This window comes from Gobio gobio, assembly GCF_949357685.1.
Source record: "Gobio gobio genome assembly, chromosome: 19".
Classification (NCBI taxonomy): Eukaryota; Metazoa; Chordata; class Actinopteri; order Cypriniformes; family Gobionidae; genus Gobio; species Gobio gobio.
The window spans coordinates 19,163,846-19,178,643 of record NC_137112.1 but is presented as its reverse complement, the minus strand read 5'-3'; the positions used below and the strand labels follow the sequence as shown (position 1 = coordinate 19,178,643).

General features: G+C 39.9%; 1 protein-coding gene across 1 annotated transcript in view; it reads right to left on the bottom strand.

Annotated features, from left to right (window-relative positions):
• Positions 1-2,006: 2,006 nt before the first annotated feature.
• cdk5rap1 (CDK5 regulatory subunit associated protein 1) overlaps positions 2,007-14,798 on the bottom strand; it is a 96,550-nt gene continuing 83,758 nt past the window's right edge. The window contains exon 13 of the mRNA XM_079843978.1: positions 2,007-3,426. Within this exon, the coding sequence (XP_079700104.1) occupies positions 3,361-3,426 (66 nt within the window). The 3' untranslated portion in view covers positions 2,007-3,360. The remainder of the gene's footprint in view (positions 3,427-14,798) is intronic.

The following is a 14,798-nucleotide window of genomic DNA, read 5'->3' as shown; positions in this document are numbered from 1 at the left end:
AGACTCCAACCTCTCCACAATTGCCAAGACCAGAGAGCTGTGTAAGGACATCAGGGATAAAACTGTAGACCTGCTCAAGGCTGGGATGGGCTACAGGACAATAAGCAAGCAACAAGGCAACAACTGTTGGCGCAATTATTAGAAAATGGAAGAAGTTCAAGATGACGGTCAATCTCCCTTGGTCTGGGGCATCATGCAAGATCTCACCTTGTGGGGCATCAATGATCATTAGGAAGGTGAGGGATCAGCCCAGAACGACACTGCAGTCAATGACCTGTAGAGAGCTGGGACCACAGTCTCAAAGAAAACCATTAGTAACACAGTACGCCGTCATGGATTAAAATCCTGCAGCGCACGCAAGGTCCCCCTGCTCAAGCCAGCGCATGTCCAGGCTCGTCTGAAGTTTGCCAATGACCATCTGGATGATCCAGAGGAGGAATGGGAGAAGGTAATGTGGTCTGATGAGACAAAAATAGAGCTTTTTGGTCTAAACTCCACTCGCCGTTTTTGAAGGAACAAGAAAGATGAGTACAACACCATCCCAACCGTGAAGCATGGAGGTGGAAACATCATTCTTTGGGGATGCTTTTCTGCAAAGGGGACAGGACGACTGCACCGTATTGAGGGGAGGATGGATGGGGCCATGTATCGCGAGATCTTGGCCAACAACCTCCAGTGTTTCCCCTACCATTGTTTTGAGGGGGCGCCCCGCCCTCCCAAAACGACCCCCCGCCCCCCCTGAATGAATGACAAAAAATATTTGTCATTACGGTCGACAATAAGAATTGCCCGATGGTTCAGTGCCAAGCGTGAAAGACACTCCCAGAGCTGCATCTTCACGGAAACTGATCATTTGCGCATTTTTAAGCCTTGGCAATTTAAATATTCAAGCGCTCATAGACGAGAAAGTGTCTCTCTCTCATTTTGATACTCGCGAAGGGCAACAACACACACACACACGCACGGCCACGCGTCTCACAGCGCGCGAATATTCACACAAAATTATATCAAATGACTGTCTTGTTTAGTATCATCGTAAACATAGTCGGTTAGGTCTTTTAAATGAACGTAAACATGAAATTTGCCAGTCACCGCCAGCATTTATGGTCATTTTCACAAGTTTTAATGGTCCACAGAATATCTAAACATGCAATATATCAAAAGAAAGAACTGTTTTATTCCAGCTTCATATATTATTTTTTTAATCAACACTTGAATGTTGCAAGTTTCATGAAAAAGCAACATTTTGAGCATAAAGCTGAAAAAAAATCACGTTTTTGTAAAAGACTAACGTTACGTCCGAACGATGAACAAAACACAGATGTTGTAGATGGAGTCCATCAACACCCCAAAGCTTGACAGTCCTATAACTCGTCCTGGGTTGACATTTCATTCAATAACATTAGGCAGTTGTGATTTATATGCTGTTTAATGGTGATGATCGCGTTATTTTACATAATGCATCTGCTTATGATAGCGCACGTTCCTTCTTCTTCGGCTGTTTTGATCAGGAGATTCTGTTCTCGTGCAGGAAATGCGCTACAGCGCCCCCTACCGTATAACAGTGAACACACATGGAAAGCCGGAAAATATCGTCATTGGCTATATAAATATTGAGATAACAAAAGACAAAAAAAAAATAACTCACTGCTCTTGACTGAATAACTTTTAATAAGGGTTAATCTGTATTTATATGCAGTGGCATATAATTTTATGCAGACTATGCAGTGATATTTTACATTTGATTACTATTTTTGTACCTGACAATCTAGTTTAGACCTACATGAAAATAACTGTTTATTTCATTTGTATATGTTTGTTCTGCTGTATTTATTTGTGAATTTGCTCATAATTTGATTATTTGTTCTTATTTTATTACTGATGGTATTTAACAATATAAAAAAAATATATGAGTTAGGATATTAGTTTTTAGAGTCATAACCTTATTTATTAAGCTTATATGGCTCAAAAACAATACTAGGCCTATTTTATCGTTTTTTTTTTTTCTGACAGGGCAAGTAAAAATTTGAACCCCCGAAAAAAATCCTTAGCATTGAGCCCTGAAATATATTCCCCCCCAAAAAAACAACAACAACAACAAAAAAACACGGATTTGCGTGTAGTAACTTTAATGGTAAAAATGTAAAAATGCAATGGAGAAGGTGACGAACCTAAACAGGCAAAAATGTTGTTGTTTTTTCTTAAAAGCAACAAAATCCAGAGCAACAACTCAAGCAAAGCCAACCTCTGTTGTGTTGTAAATAGTTGTGTGATGTATAAATAAATGTTGTTTATATTTATTTACCAAATTAATTAATTTATTGTCTATGGCAACACCACGTATCCCCCCCCCCCCCCCAAAGCTGTAAACCTAGGGGAAACACTGACCTCCTTCCCTCAGTAAGAGCATTGAAGATGGGTCGTGGCTGGGTCTTCCAGCATGACAACGACCCAAAACACACAGCCAGGGCAACTAAGGAGTGGCTCCGTAAGAAGCATCTAAAGGTCCTGGAGTGGCCTAGCCAATTTCCAGACCTGAAACCAATAGAAAATCTTTGGAGGGAGCTGAAAGTCTGTATTGCCCAGCGACAGCCCTGAAATCTGAAGGATCTGGAGATGGTCTGTATGGAGGAGTGGGCCAAAATCCCTGCTGCAGTGTGTGCAAACCTGGTGAAGAACTACAGGAAACGTATGATCTCTGTAATTGCAAACAAAGGTTTCTGTACCAAATATTAAGTTCTGCTTTTCTGCTGTGTCTCAAATACTTATGTCATGCAATAAAATGCAAATTAATTACTTAAAAATCATACAATGTGATTTTCTGGATTTTTGTTTTAGATTCCGTCACTCACAGTTGAAGAGTACCTATGATAAATTATATGATAATATGATAGATATGATAATTACAGACTTCTACATGCTTTGTAAGTGGGCAAACCTGCAAAAACGGCAGTGCATCAAATACTTGTTCTCCCCACTGTATATAGATTTTAGCACACACCTTACAGGTGCAACCTAGACACCTCATCATCAGTGATGTAACCGATGATGTGTCAAGGTAGCAATATAATACTTCATATATACTGCAGCTTGGTCAGTCGTGTTTGATCAATCGGAGAAAAATTTAGAGCAACTTTATGTCTGCACAATACATTGTTACATTACTTTCTATTTACTCTGCATTTAATATACACTTTGCTTCAATACAACAAATTAAAGAAAATAAATAAGCAGTTATTCTTCAATTACAGCATGCACATAGTGTACTGAGAAAGGCAACATGATATCTTACAGTACAGTATGAAATTGTCAGCATGAAATTGTCTGTTCGCTCAGAAGATGCTCGGATGGCCATGATTTTCAGTCATTCAGGGTGGAGTGGATCAAGGCATGCCCTCTCAGACTCTGGGAGTTAGCTGATGTGATCTGTTGGAACATTTAACAGTCAGTGACATTCTGTGAAACAAAACATCCATTACAAAAGCGCAAAGGTTGTTACATAATTTTTTCTGTTGCTTTGTTTCCGTGCCCTACAGTGCAAGTAAATCACTTGCATTAGTAAGTAAAAATTAATATGGTCCCCAAGTGGCTAGAAATTTTGATAGGTGTAAACTGAGTTCTGGTTGTCCTGCTCTGCCTTTGAGAAAATGAAAGCTCAGACGAGATCTGAAATCTTCCCTGTTATGTCGTCATACGAGAAAAGGTTACCTCCCCTTCCTCTGCTTTGCCCGCCCAGAGAATTTGGAGAAAATGGATTCCATTTATCAGTCGCAACGTCAGCACAGGCTTTACAAACAGACTTTTACCATATAGATTCGACAACACTGCCACAAACAGTGAGTAACAGTGTTCATTAATGCCTGATCTGTGATCAGTGATTTCTGATGTGTAGTTAATAATTCAAGTTCACGCAGATTTTCTTAAATCGTTTAATACGGTCAGTCCTGCCGCTGGCCGTCTTGATGCCCCAAGCGTAAGGCATCAGTGAATCAAACCAGTGACTAAAACGATAAACTTCACATTGTTTCGGTTAGTAGCATGAAACAAATCTGTTATTTAAATGATTACAGAGAGCGATCAAAGAACTCTCTTTATAATGTTCGGATCTGTCAATCACACGTCGCGAGTGTATCTGCACACTTGTCCAAACTGCCGTTATAATGAATGATGCTGGTGTGCTGCACAAAGCTCTTACTGTATTCATGTCGATGTCGTGTTTGCTGTTAGTTGTGGTGAAAGCATTTTGTGAGAGAAAACGCGCTGCAATGACGAGATCACTGCATTCACGCGATCAACATACTGTCTGTGTAACTTACTCAATGCTCTTCACTGCAGATTTTCATGTGATGGGAATAGATCTAAAAATAATGCTATAATCAACACTTTGACGATTCGTTCATCTCGACGGCTGTGATGGTAAAAAAACGTAGTAAAAGTATCCGAGAGGGTTCCACATGTTACAAAGTTCGTAGAATAAGGAGGAAGAAGACGGGGTCGCGTGGCTGGGACTCGTGTTTATTCAGAACTCTCAGATACAAACAAAATAAACTCACGCTCACAGCGCTCTCAACAACTCGGTACAAAAAAACTTTCTTAGCCATCTTTATCCAGCTCTCCCTCTGGTCCACATGCAGCCCATCTCTCTCTCTCTGGCAGTGCTTGCAGACCTCGCAAAACCACGCCCCCTCCGCCACATAATCTAATACTCATTTCAAATGCAAAGATGTCAGCCAATCACAACAGTGGGCGTTTTCACTGAAGTCTCACAGCAGACACGCCCCTTCAAACAGAGCATTCAAGCCAGAGGGCTAATATCAGTATAGAAAAAATGCTTTTTATTTCTAAATTATGAATTTTTTTGATATAAAAACCATACTAACAATATAAGTACACCTCAGGAAACATTATAAAATAATAAAATCCATGCCATGGGACCTTTAAAAAAAAAAAAAAAAAAAAAAAAAAAAATCGCAATATGATTATTCTGTCCATATTGCACAGCCCTAACGTAAATGTAGTTTTTAGCGGTTTGGTGGGTAATGTCGGGGCTTTTAGGGTGGTGATGCAGCCGTGGGAGAAATGACTCGCAGGCATTGCCCCATAACTGTGCTGTTTTAGACCCACGATGTTACTGTAAGTGAACGTTTGGGGACTAAACACACGGTACAAGACTGGTTTCTTCCAGGACCTCGATACCTTGGTGTGACGACCCTGAGTCTTCCTGTCTTCCTATTGGGCAGGATGGAGGAAGTTTCTGATTGGTTCTCCTATGTTACTTGATGATTAACTTGAGTATATAAGAGTAGTGTGTATCATTTGAGGCAGGCACTCTCTGTGGGATAGTCATTCCCAGAGATGTCTCCTGTTCAGTATGTAAGACTTTACTGATTTATTTCTCATTTGCTTTTGTTTGTATTTCTTATGTCATGTAGGATACATTATTTGTTGTAAGTTTATTTATTTCTTTATTATCCCTAGACTTCTGTTTATCTTTCATTATTCATTGTGTTATTATTTCAATTTAATAAACAATTTTCATTTATTAGACGTTGTCGTCTGATCCCCTTTTATGTTGCGACTTCAAACGAGTGGGTCGTAACATTAAATTGGGGGCTCGTCCGGGATGCTACATGCTCAAGTAAATGCATTATGTTTCAGTGTGTCATCTGTGTAAATGAGCAGACTTCAGGTAGTTAGAGTGTTTTCAGCTGGGTTTTATAATCCTTCCATCGAGGCACTATTTGTTGTTTTTGTTTGTTATTTTGCCTTTCTTATTTTTGAAGGTTATTATGGGCGGAGGTTTTAAATCTGTCGGGGGTACGCTTCAGGCTTTTGGTTTCATTACCAATTGTCCATGAGTTCAGCGTTTAAAGGCACCTCGAGTCCAGTACACCTTTGAAGATCAGGTAGGTTAGTTAGTTTGGGTTTATAGTTAGCTGGAGTCTCTCATTTTCATATAAGATGGCAGTGTTGTTGTCTTTTTCTGTATCTGTGTTTGTGATGCCTACGGAAGTTAAAGATAATTTGGGAAATTACTTGTGGTAAGTCTTTATTTATCTTATAACTACGGTGGCTTAGACTTGGAGCGCGTATATATGATGATTCCTGATGATGGCTGATAGGATTTGTATTTCTCACGCTCTAGGGTTAGCAGAATCTCACATGTTAGTTTAGCGGCGTCTCGCGGGTGTTTGTATTGTTGTTGTTTGCTCTCCTGCTTCTTTTTGCAGAAATGGCATCGGTAGTCGAGGATTTTTTTGCATTTCCTCCAAATACTGTTGGAGCGATGTACGAAGGAAGAGCTGTTGCAGATTGCCGAACGTTTTGATGTGGAGATAACAACTAATGATAAGAAACTTAAAGAGACACTGATGAAAGTTGTGAAAACTGCGTTGTTCGAGCGGGGTGTTTTAGAGGCAAGAGCTCACATTATTGATCCTGATGTATCTTTAAACCTCTCCTCTTTGTGGTCCCGATCGAAACGTGAAGTTTAGTGAGATGTCGTTGCAAGAGAAACAGTTGTGTGTTGATGCAGAAAGATTTTGTGCTGAGTGCGATGCGTGTGCACTTAAAGAGAAAGAGTTAGAGTTAGAAAATGATTTAGAATTAAAGAAGTTACAACAGCAGTTTGAGATGCGAAGAATGGAGTTACAGTTTGAAAAAGAAAAGGAGGAAAGAGAGTTTCAGTTAAAAAAACTTGAGCTAGAGCTGAATGCAAATCCAGCTGAAACTCCAATTCACGCGTCACCTGTTGAGGCTGTGTTCGCTGCACCTGGTTTTGATGTTTTTAAAAACATTAGATTAGTTCCGCCGTTTTTAGAGAAGGAAGTAGAGAAGTATTTCCAACATTTTGAACGTGTTGCAGAGTCTTTGAAATGGCCAAAAGAGTTTTGGACATTACTCTTGAAATGTGTATTAGTAGGGAGAGCACAAGAAGTGTATTCAACGTTGATTATGGAACAAAGAGGTGACTATGATGTTGTTAAGTCTGCTGTTTTACATGCTTATGAGTTGGCATCTGAGGCATATCGCCAGAAATTTAGGAGTCATTTTAAGGCTGAGAAGTGCACGTATCTTGAGTTTGCTAGAGAGAAATAGAACCTGTTTGACTGTTGGTGTTCCACTTTAAAAGTTACCACTAAGGAACAGCTTAGAGAGCTCATTCTTCTGGAAGAATTAAAAAACTGTGCTGTCGCTATGTATCTTAATGAACATAAAGTGACTAAAAAAATTGATTTGAGTAGGTCTCAGTTGAGTCTCTCTGTTAAAAATAAACAGATGGTTGCACGCCAGAATGTGTTAAACACTCCTGCTGAAAATAGTTCAGTCATGCGTACAAAAGGTGAAATGGTTTGCTTTTATTGTAGAAAACCAGGACATAAAATCTCAGACTGTGTTATTCTCAAAAAGAAAGAGAGAGCTGTTAAACCTGTTAGTTTGATTTCTACGTCGAATGTAAATTATACTCCTGCACAATTTAATAAACAGGGTGAACTGTTAGATATCACTGAGATGGAGAATGTTCCAACCAGTGCTGATTTTACACCATTTCTCACGGAAGGGAGTGTTTCTATGCCTGACTCTGATTAATTTGTGCCTGTTCGTATTCTCCGAGATACAGGGGCGGGGCAGTCATTCCTGTTGGAAGGACTTTTATCTCTGTCTGAACGTACTGCCACTGGATCTCACGTGCTGGTCAGAGGGCTTGAGATGGGTTACATGGAAGTTCCTTTACACCGTGTTCGTCTTAATTCCAGAATTGTTACAGGAGATGTGCTGGTTGGAGTTTGAGCTATGCTTCCTGTCCCTGGTGTCACTTTCATCCTTGGAAACGACTTAGCCGGAGGTAATGCCTGGGAAAAGTCTGACGGAGGTGTCCCACCTATAGTAGTTTCTGCTGATGAGAAACTAAAGGGATCATCTGACTGTACTCATTTATTTCCTGCCTGTGCAATAACTTGTGCAATGACTAAGAGAAGTATGCCAGACAAACTGATTGTGATCTTAGCGATACTTTTATTGCTTCAAATTCTTCTCAACTTGAATCTAGTACTGTGTGTTCTAAAGTTGAAGATGTGTGTCCTGTGAAAGAATTACAATCTGATGATCGCAAGACTGAGTCTGATTCCATGCCTGAAAGTTCATTTATTTGTGATCCTGCTAATTGTTTTAATTTGGCATCACTCAGGGTGTGACTCGAGAGGAGTTAATTCAAGCACAACAGGCGGCTGAAACTCTCAGACCACTGTTTTCTTTAGTTGCTGGGGGAGAAGGAAATTATCTTTTGTCTGTCTTCTATTTTCTACAGGATGGATTACTTTGTAGACAGCAGTCAACGAGTGCTGACTCTTCACTTGACCCTAGAGTCCAGATTGTAGTACCTCTCACCTTTCGTCAAGCTGTCCTCCAGTTATCACATCAGGGGCTTGCTGGTCATATGGGGGTACGGAAGACGTATGATAGAATTTTGAGGACATTTTACTGGCCTAGAATCAAGAGAGATGTGATTCAGTATGTACGGTCCTGTCACACGTGTCAGATGACAGGTAAGCCATATCAAAAGATTCCATTAGCTCCTTTACAGCCTATAGCTGTAGTGGCCACTCCTTTCGAACATTTGATTGTCGATTGTGTTGGTCCATTACCACGTTCTAAGGCTGGGCATGCTTATCTACTCACTGTGATGTGTCAGTCTACACGTTATCCTGCAGCTTATTCTTTCAGATCCATTACCACAAATGTTATAGTAAAGGTTTTGACGAGTTTCATGTCTACTTTTGGCATTCCAAAAGTTATTCAGTCTGACCAAGGCTCAAACTTTATGTCTAGACAGTTTTCTAAAGCCCTGCACCAACTAAACGTTAAGCACAATGTCTTGAGTGCTTATCATCCTCAGAGTCAAGGAGGGTTGGAAAGATTCCATCAGACTCTTAAAGGGTTAGTTCACCCAAAAATGAAAATTATGTAATTAATTACTCACCCTCATGTCGTTCGACACCCGTAAGACCTCCGTTCATCTTCGGAACACAAATGAAGATATTTTTGTTGAAAGCTGATGGCTGAGAAAGGCTTCAGATAGGCCTCCATTGGCATTCAGTACATTTACACTCCCAAGACCCATAAAAGGCACTTAAAACGTCGTTACAAAGTCCATCTCACCACAGTGACTCTACAATAATTTTACGATGCGACGACAATAGTTTTTGTGCGCAAAAAAAAATCAAAATAACACCTTTATCCAACTTGTTCTTGTCTTCTGTGTGTGCCTCCACAACGCATGCGCGAGAATATTACGCAGATCCGGCGTTCGGACACATGACCCAGAAGCGATTTGTTTACAAGCAGAGGAAGACCCGCATATCTCAGCTGTTGAATTCTACATTGATCGTGCTTTAGGTCTCGGCGTAGTTCTCAAAATGGGGTTAAAGTGTGCATTTCATGGATTCCCGAACCCCGGTGCTACGTCATATTCTCGCGCATGCGTCGTGAAGGCCTACACAGAAGACCAGAAGAGGTTGAATAAAGTCGTTATTTTGATTTTTTTTGCGCACAAAAACTATTGTCGTCGCATCGTAAAATTATTGTAGAGTCACTGTGGTGAGATGGACTTTGTAACGACGTTTTAAGTGCCTTTTATGGGTCTTGGGAGTGTAAATGTACTGAATGCCAATGGAGGCCTATCTGAAGCCTTTCTCAGCCATCAGCTTTCAACAAAAATATCTTCATTTGTGTTCCGAAGATTAACGGAGGTCTTACGGGTGTCGAACGACATGAGGGTGAGTAATTAATGACAGAATTTTCATTTTTGGGTGAACTAACCCTTTAAGTCACTCTTGAGGTCTTATTGGGTTGAACTTGACAGTGACTGGGAGGAAGGACTTCCCTGGATGTTGCTAGCCGTTCGTGAGGTTGTGCAAGAGAGCACAGGCTTCAGTCTGAATGAGTTAGTGTTTGGACATACTGTCAGAGGTCCTATGGCTGTCTTGGCAGATGAGTGGACATCATCTCATCCTCCTGAGAACGTGTCAGATTATGTTAGCAGTTTCCGTTAAAGACTCTATGAAGCCCGAGTTGTAGTCGCAAGGGAAGATGCAGAGGCTGTTTGACCGTAAAGTCAAGCCTAGAAGTTTTCAAGTGGGTGATAAAGTGTTGGCCTTGTTACCTGTCTTGACTAGTCCATTCAAGGCTAGGTTTGCTGGTCCTTCCACCATTACTAAGAGTTATCATAATAACAATTATGTGTTAGGTATACCTGATCGTTGCAAGAAAACACCGATTTGTGATGTTAACTTGCTGAAATCTTATGTGACTCCTGTACCTTCATTGCTTGTCGATGTTGTGACATCTACTGATGCTGTAGACCTGAGTGTTTCAGAAACATCTGTGGAGATTGGTCTTTCTCGAGGTGCAGTGGAAGGTTGTCTAAACAACTCTGAGGTTCTTACAAACTTGAGTTCCCATTTATCTCATTTATGTGAATCTGAAAAGGCTGATGTCATCAAGTTGATAAATTCATTCCCTTCTCTCTTTTCCGATGTTCCTACTCAAACTCAAACTCAAACTCATCGCGTATGATATTGATGTGGACATTGCTCAACCGGTAAAACAACATTCATATCGAGTAAATCCTATTGAAAGGAAGTTTCTGCAGAAAGAGGTGGACTACTTACTTGCTCATAATTTAGCAGAACCCAGTTTTAGTTCCTGGAGCTCTTCATGCATTTTAGTTAGAACCTTTCCACTTACAAATTTAACACATACGTGGCAAGGATAATGTAATCGCGGATGCTCTCTCCCGGGTATAAGATTGTCCCAGTATAGAGTCAGGTGTTTTATATCCGTTGTCTTCTTGCTTGTCTTTTCTCTATCTTTGGCCTTTCTCCTTCTCTCTCTTTTTCCCTCTCTGATTTTCTAGGGCCCAGGATTGCAGGAGTGTTTTTAAAAAAAAAAAAAAAAAAAACTTGTTTTAAAATGAAAGAGTTATTTCACCCAAAAATGAAAATTCTGTCATTAAAGGGTAACTAAACCCCTGCTCAGAGCTTAACTCCACCCACTGGCAATTTTCAAAAAATGCTGGAAAAGTGGGCAGAGCCCGGCGGACACAGTGGGGACGAACCGAGGGCGGGGCTGAGCGGAGGGCGTGCACCTGAGACCCGCAGTGACGGATTGATTGACAGCTGTCTGACTCGCGAGTCGCAAAGATGGAGAATGACTGGAGTGACGCCAGCTTTGCAACAGAGCGGTCATTTCTCCTACCTTCACCTGAAGTGGAGGAGGGTGGATTGTCTGTTACAGACACAAACCCGGAGCCTTATCAATGCGAGCCGCTGCTCAAACTGCGTTAACTCCCGATACCGACGATGCTAGTGAAGCAGCCGCGCAAGAGAACTGACCTAATCTATCTGCGTCCGTGGCAACCACTTGCGTGTCAGGGTTTGAAAGCGCGTCTCATGTATGAAAATTATCTGTACACATGACGGGCGGCAATAATATCGCAAGAAAAGCCTGATGTGTACTGACAACTGCATTATTTAACCGTATTTTCTTGAATACAATGTTAAAGCAAGTGTCAAATCAGTTTCATTCATAGTGTTTCTACTTCATGTAACATGACAGTTCATACTGGAGTGAAGCCGTTCTCATCATGTGATTGGGGGAAACATTTCTGAGGGCGTGGTGAGCTCGTGCTAGGGGCGCGGATAATGAGCCGTTGGAGGTACCATCCTACGTCACGATGTACCACAACGTCCAATAGGAAAATTCAACTGCAGTAGCCACCGTTCAACCTTAAGAGGGCAGCACTTTTGCGGTTTTACACCATATTTTATAGAATTAAAACACTTTATACTCAAATGTCAAAACATTTACTCGAATCAATGAACAGCATTAATAAAGCCCCAGTATTACAGATCATTAACTAAAAAAAGTTGGTTCAGGGTTTAGTTACCCTTTAATTACTCACCCTCATGTCGTTCGACACCCGTAAGACCTCCGTTCATCTTCGGAACACAAATGAAGATATTTTTGTTGAAAGCTGATGGCTGAGAAAGGCTTCAGATAGGCCTCCATTGGCATTCAGTACATTTACACTCACAAGACCCATAAAAGGCACTTAAAAAGTCGTTATAAAGTCCATCTCACCACAGTGGCTCTACAATAATTTTACGATGCGACGACAATAGTTTTTGTGCGCAAAAAAAAATCAAAATAACGCCTTTATCCAACTTGTTCTTGTCTTCCGTGTAGGCCTCCACGACGCATGCGCGAGAATATTACGCAGATCCGGCGTTCGGACACATGACCCAGAAGCGATTTGTTTACAAGCAGAGGAAGACGCGCCGTATCTAAGCTGTTAAATTCTACATTGATCGTGCTTTAGGTCTCGGCGTAGTGCTCAAATGGGGCTAAAAAGTGCATTTCATGGATTCCCGAACGCCGGCGCTACGTCATATTCTCGCGCATGCGTCGTGGAGGCCTACACGGAAGACAAGAAGAGGTTGAATAAAGTCGTTATTTAGATTTTTTTTTTTGCGCACAAAAACTATTGTCGTCGCTTCGTAAAATTATTGTAGAGCCACTGTGGTGAGATGGACTTTGTAACAACGTTTTAAGTGCCTTTTATGGGTCTTGTCAGTGTAAATGTATTGAATGCCAATGGAGGCCTATCTGAAGCCTTTCACAGCCATCAGCTTTCAACAAAAATATCTTCATTTGTGTTCCGAAGATTAACGGAGGTCTTACGGGTGTCGAACGACATGAGGGTGAGTAATTAATGACAGAATTTTCATTTTTGGGTGAACTAACCCTTTAAGGCCTCAAAACACACAATAGATATGTGTTCACAAGTACACTCCTGGGTGTATTTGCATAGAGTTTTTTTCTTTAAACTGATGTGAGAATCATTGAGCCTACTCATTCACATAAAACAGTATATTAATTTACAATTTGTAAGACAGTTTTTCTTCACAAAGCCAATATACGAGGAGGCTTGATGGCTAATGAATAATGCTGGAGATCACCTGAGAGGACAAAATAACATAATGCCCGCATAATGAGCTGCATAATGAATGAGCTTCAGGTATCCTATGTGACAGAGAGCAACAGAGCAAAGGAAATATATACTTTTGTAGTTTATTTTTTTATGAATGTAGTAATCAAAGGCCTATTATATTTTAAATGATCAAAATATTTGACTACACTGCAAAAAATGCTCTTCTTATTTGGTATTTTGTATTTGGTAAATTCTTGTTTCCAGTCCAAATATTTAAAATTCTTAAATCAAGATTAATTTACTAGATAAGTAAACATTTCTGGGGGGAAAATCAAAATGAAGTTTTGCTTAAAACAATCTATATTATCTGCCACAACAATTTATGATTTATTAAACCATAACTTATGATTTATTGCACCAATTTATTAAAACACAACAATTAATGAGATTAAAACTCCAAACTTACTTTATATCACAAGTCAAATGTTTTAAATAACCTTATGTGATCTCATTTGGCTTTGGATAAAAAAATCAGACGTAAAAAATATATAATTTTACAATATTCTGCATAATTATAAAAGCTCCAATAGCATTGCATTATAAATATAATCTATTATGAAAACACGCAACATGGTATAAATAACACAGATAAGCCATATATTGTCGCGATTGTGTGTTTATTATCTTCAAACGTGTCCATCTGCATGTTATAGCGATTTCTGGAAGCTGTTTATGTCAGTGAGAATGTCACATGGTATCTTCTTCGTCTACCGTATATGAACTACATGTGCACGGAGCGCCCTCCGGCTGCCAGTATGAACTGAAAACACAGCACATCAGAGTATCCAGTGCTCATAAAGATTATATCTGCGATTGAATAAAAAACACTTCTCTGTATAGAAATTTGACACAGACATATGAGAATCTATCAATATTTCTCCTCATCTGTACACTTTTGAACTAAAAGCCCTGAGGGATGTTTTGTCGTGAGTCTTCATGAGCATAGAGGAGTTTTTTTATGAATGAGATCAGCTGACGCTCATATTACAATCATTGCAAGGTACCAACGCAGTTTTCATATTCATAACTCCTGACACATATTAACAAATTATGGTCACTATATGACTTTGAGAATAAAACAGAGGTCAAAAATGGAAGCTTGAGTCTTAGATCTTTTAAATTATGTATAGTATGTCAAGGTAATTACTTACATCTGACAGTAATTTTGAGCTAATTTAAACAAAGAAGCTTCAGTGCGTCTTCGGGCAGGTTTTTGCATTTAATATTCACAGATACTTACAGAGTAAACTTAGCCTACTTACACAGCGGTGGAATCCGTTGCTTTCAGAAATGAACAGCTTTTCATGGAGAATTATTCCAGGATTATTAAACGCGTCTCAAAACGATGTAGTTGAAGTAGGAATGCAGTACTTGATGTGTTTGTTCGAATTGATGTGTTAATGTGGGGCGTCGACTCCGGAGCCTCAGTATTTTAATCTCAATAGAACACGCGCTTCGTGGGCGTGGTCGCATTAGTGTATAATGAGCCGCTCAGGAACGACTAACATCTCTCTGCTTTCAAACAGATTACATAAACACAGAATATTTGTTTTTGATTTGGTTTACAGTGTTTAAAACCTGACATTTCAGTGTTTCTTTAGACATATGTCTCATGTTTGTGAGACAAGTATTCACTAAGCTAGAGGTCATTTTCTGAAGACTATATGAATGAACGTCTTTGACAGAGAGGCTGAAGATCGTGCATCATGTTTGTTTTCTTTATTTTGCAAAAAGCACAACAATTTGT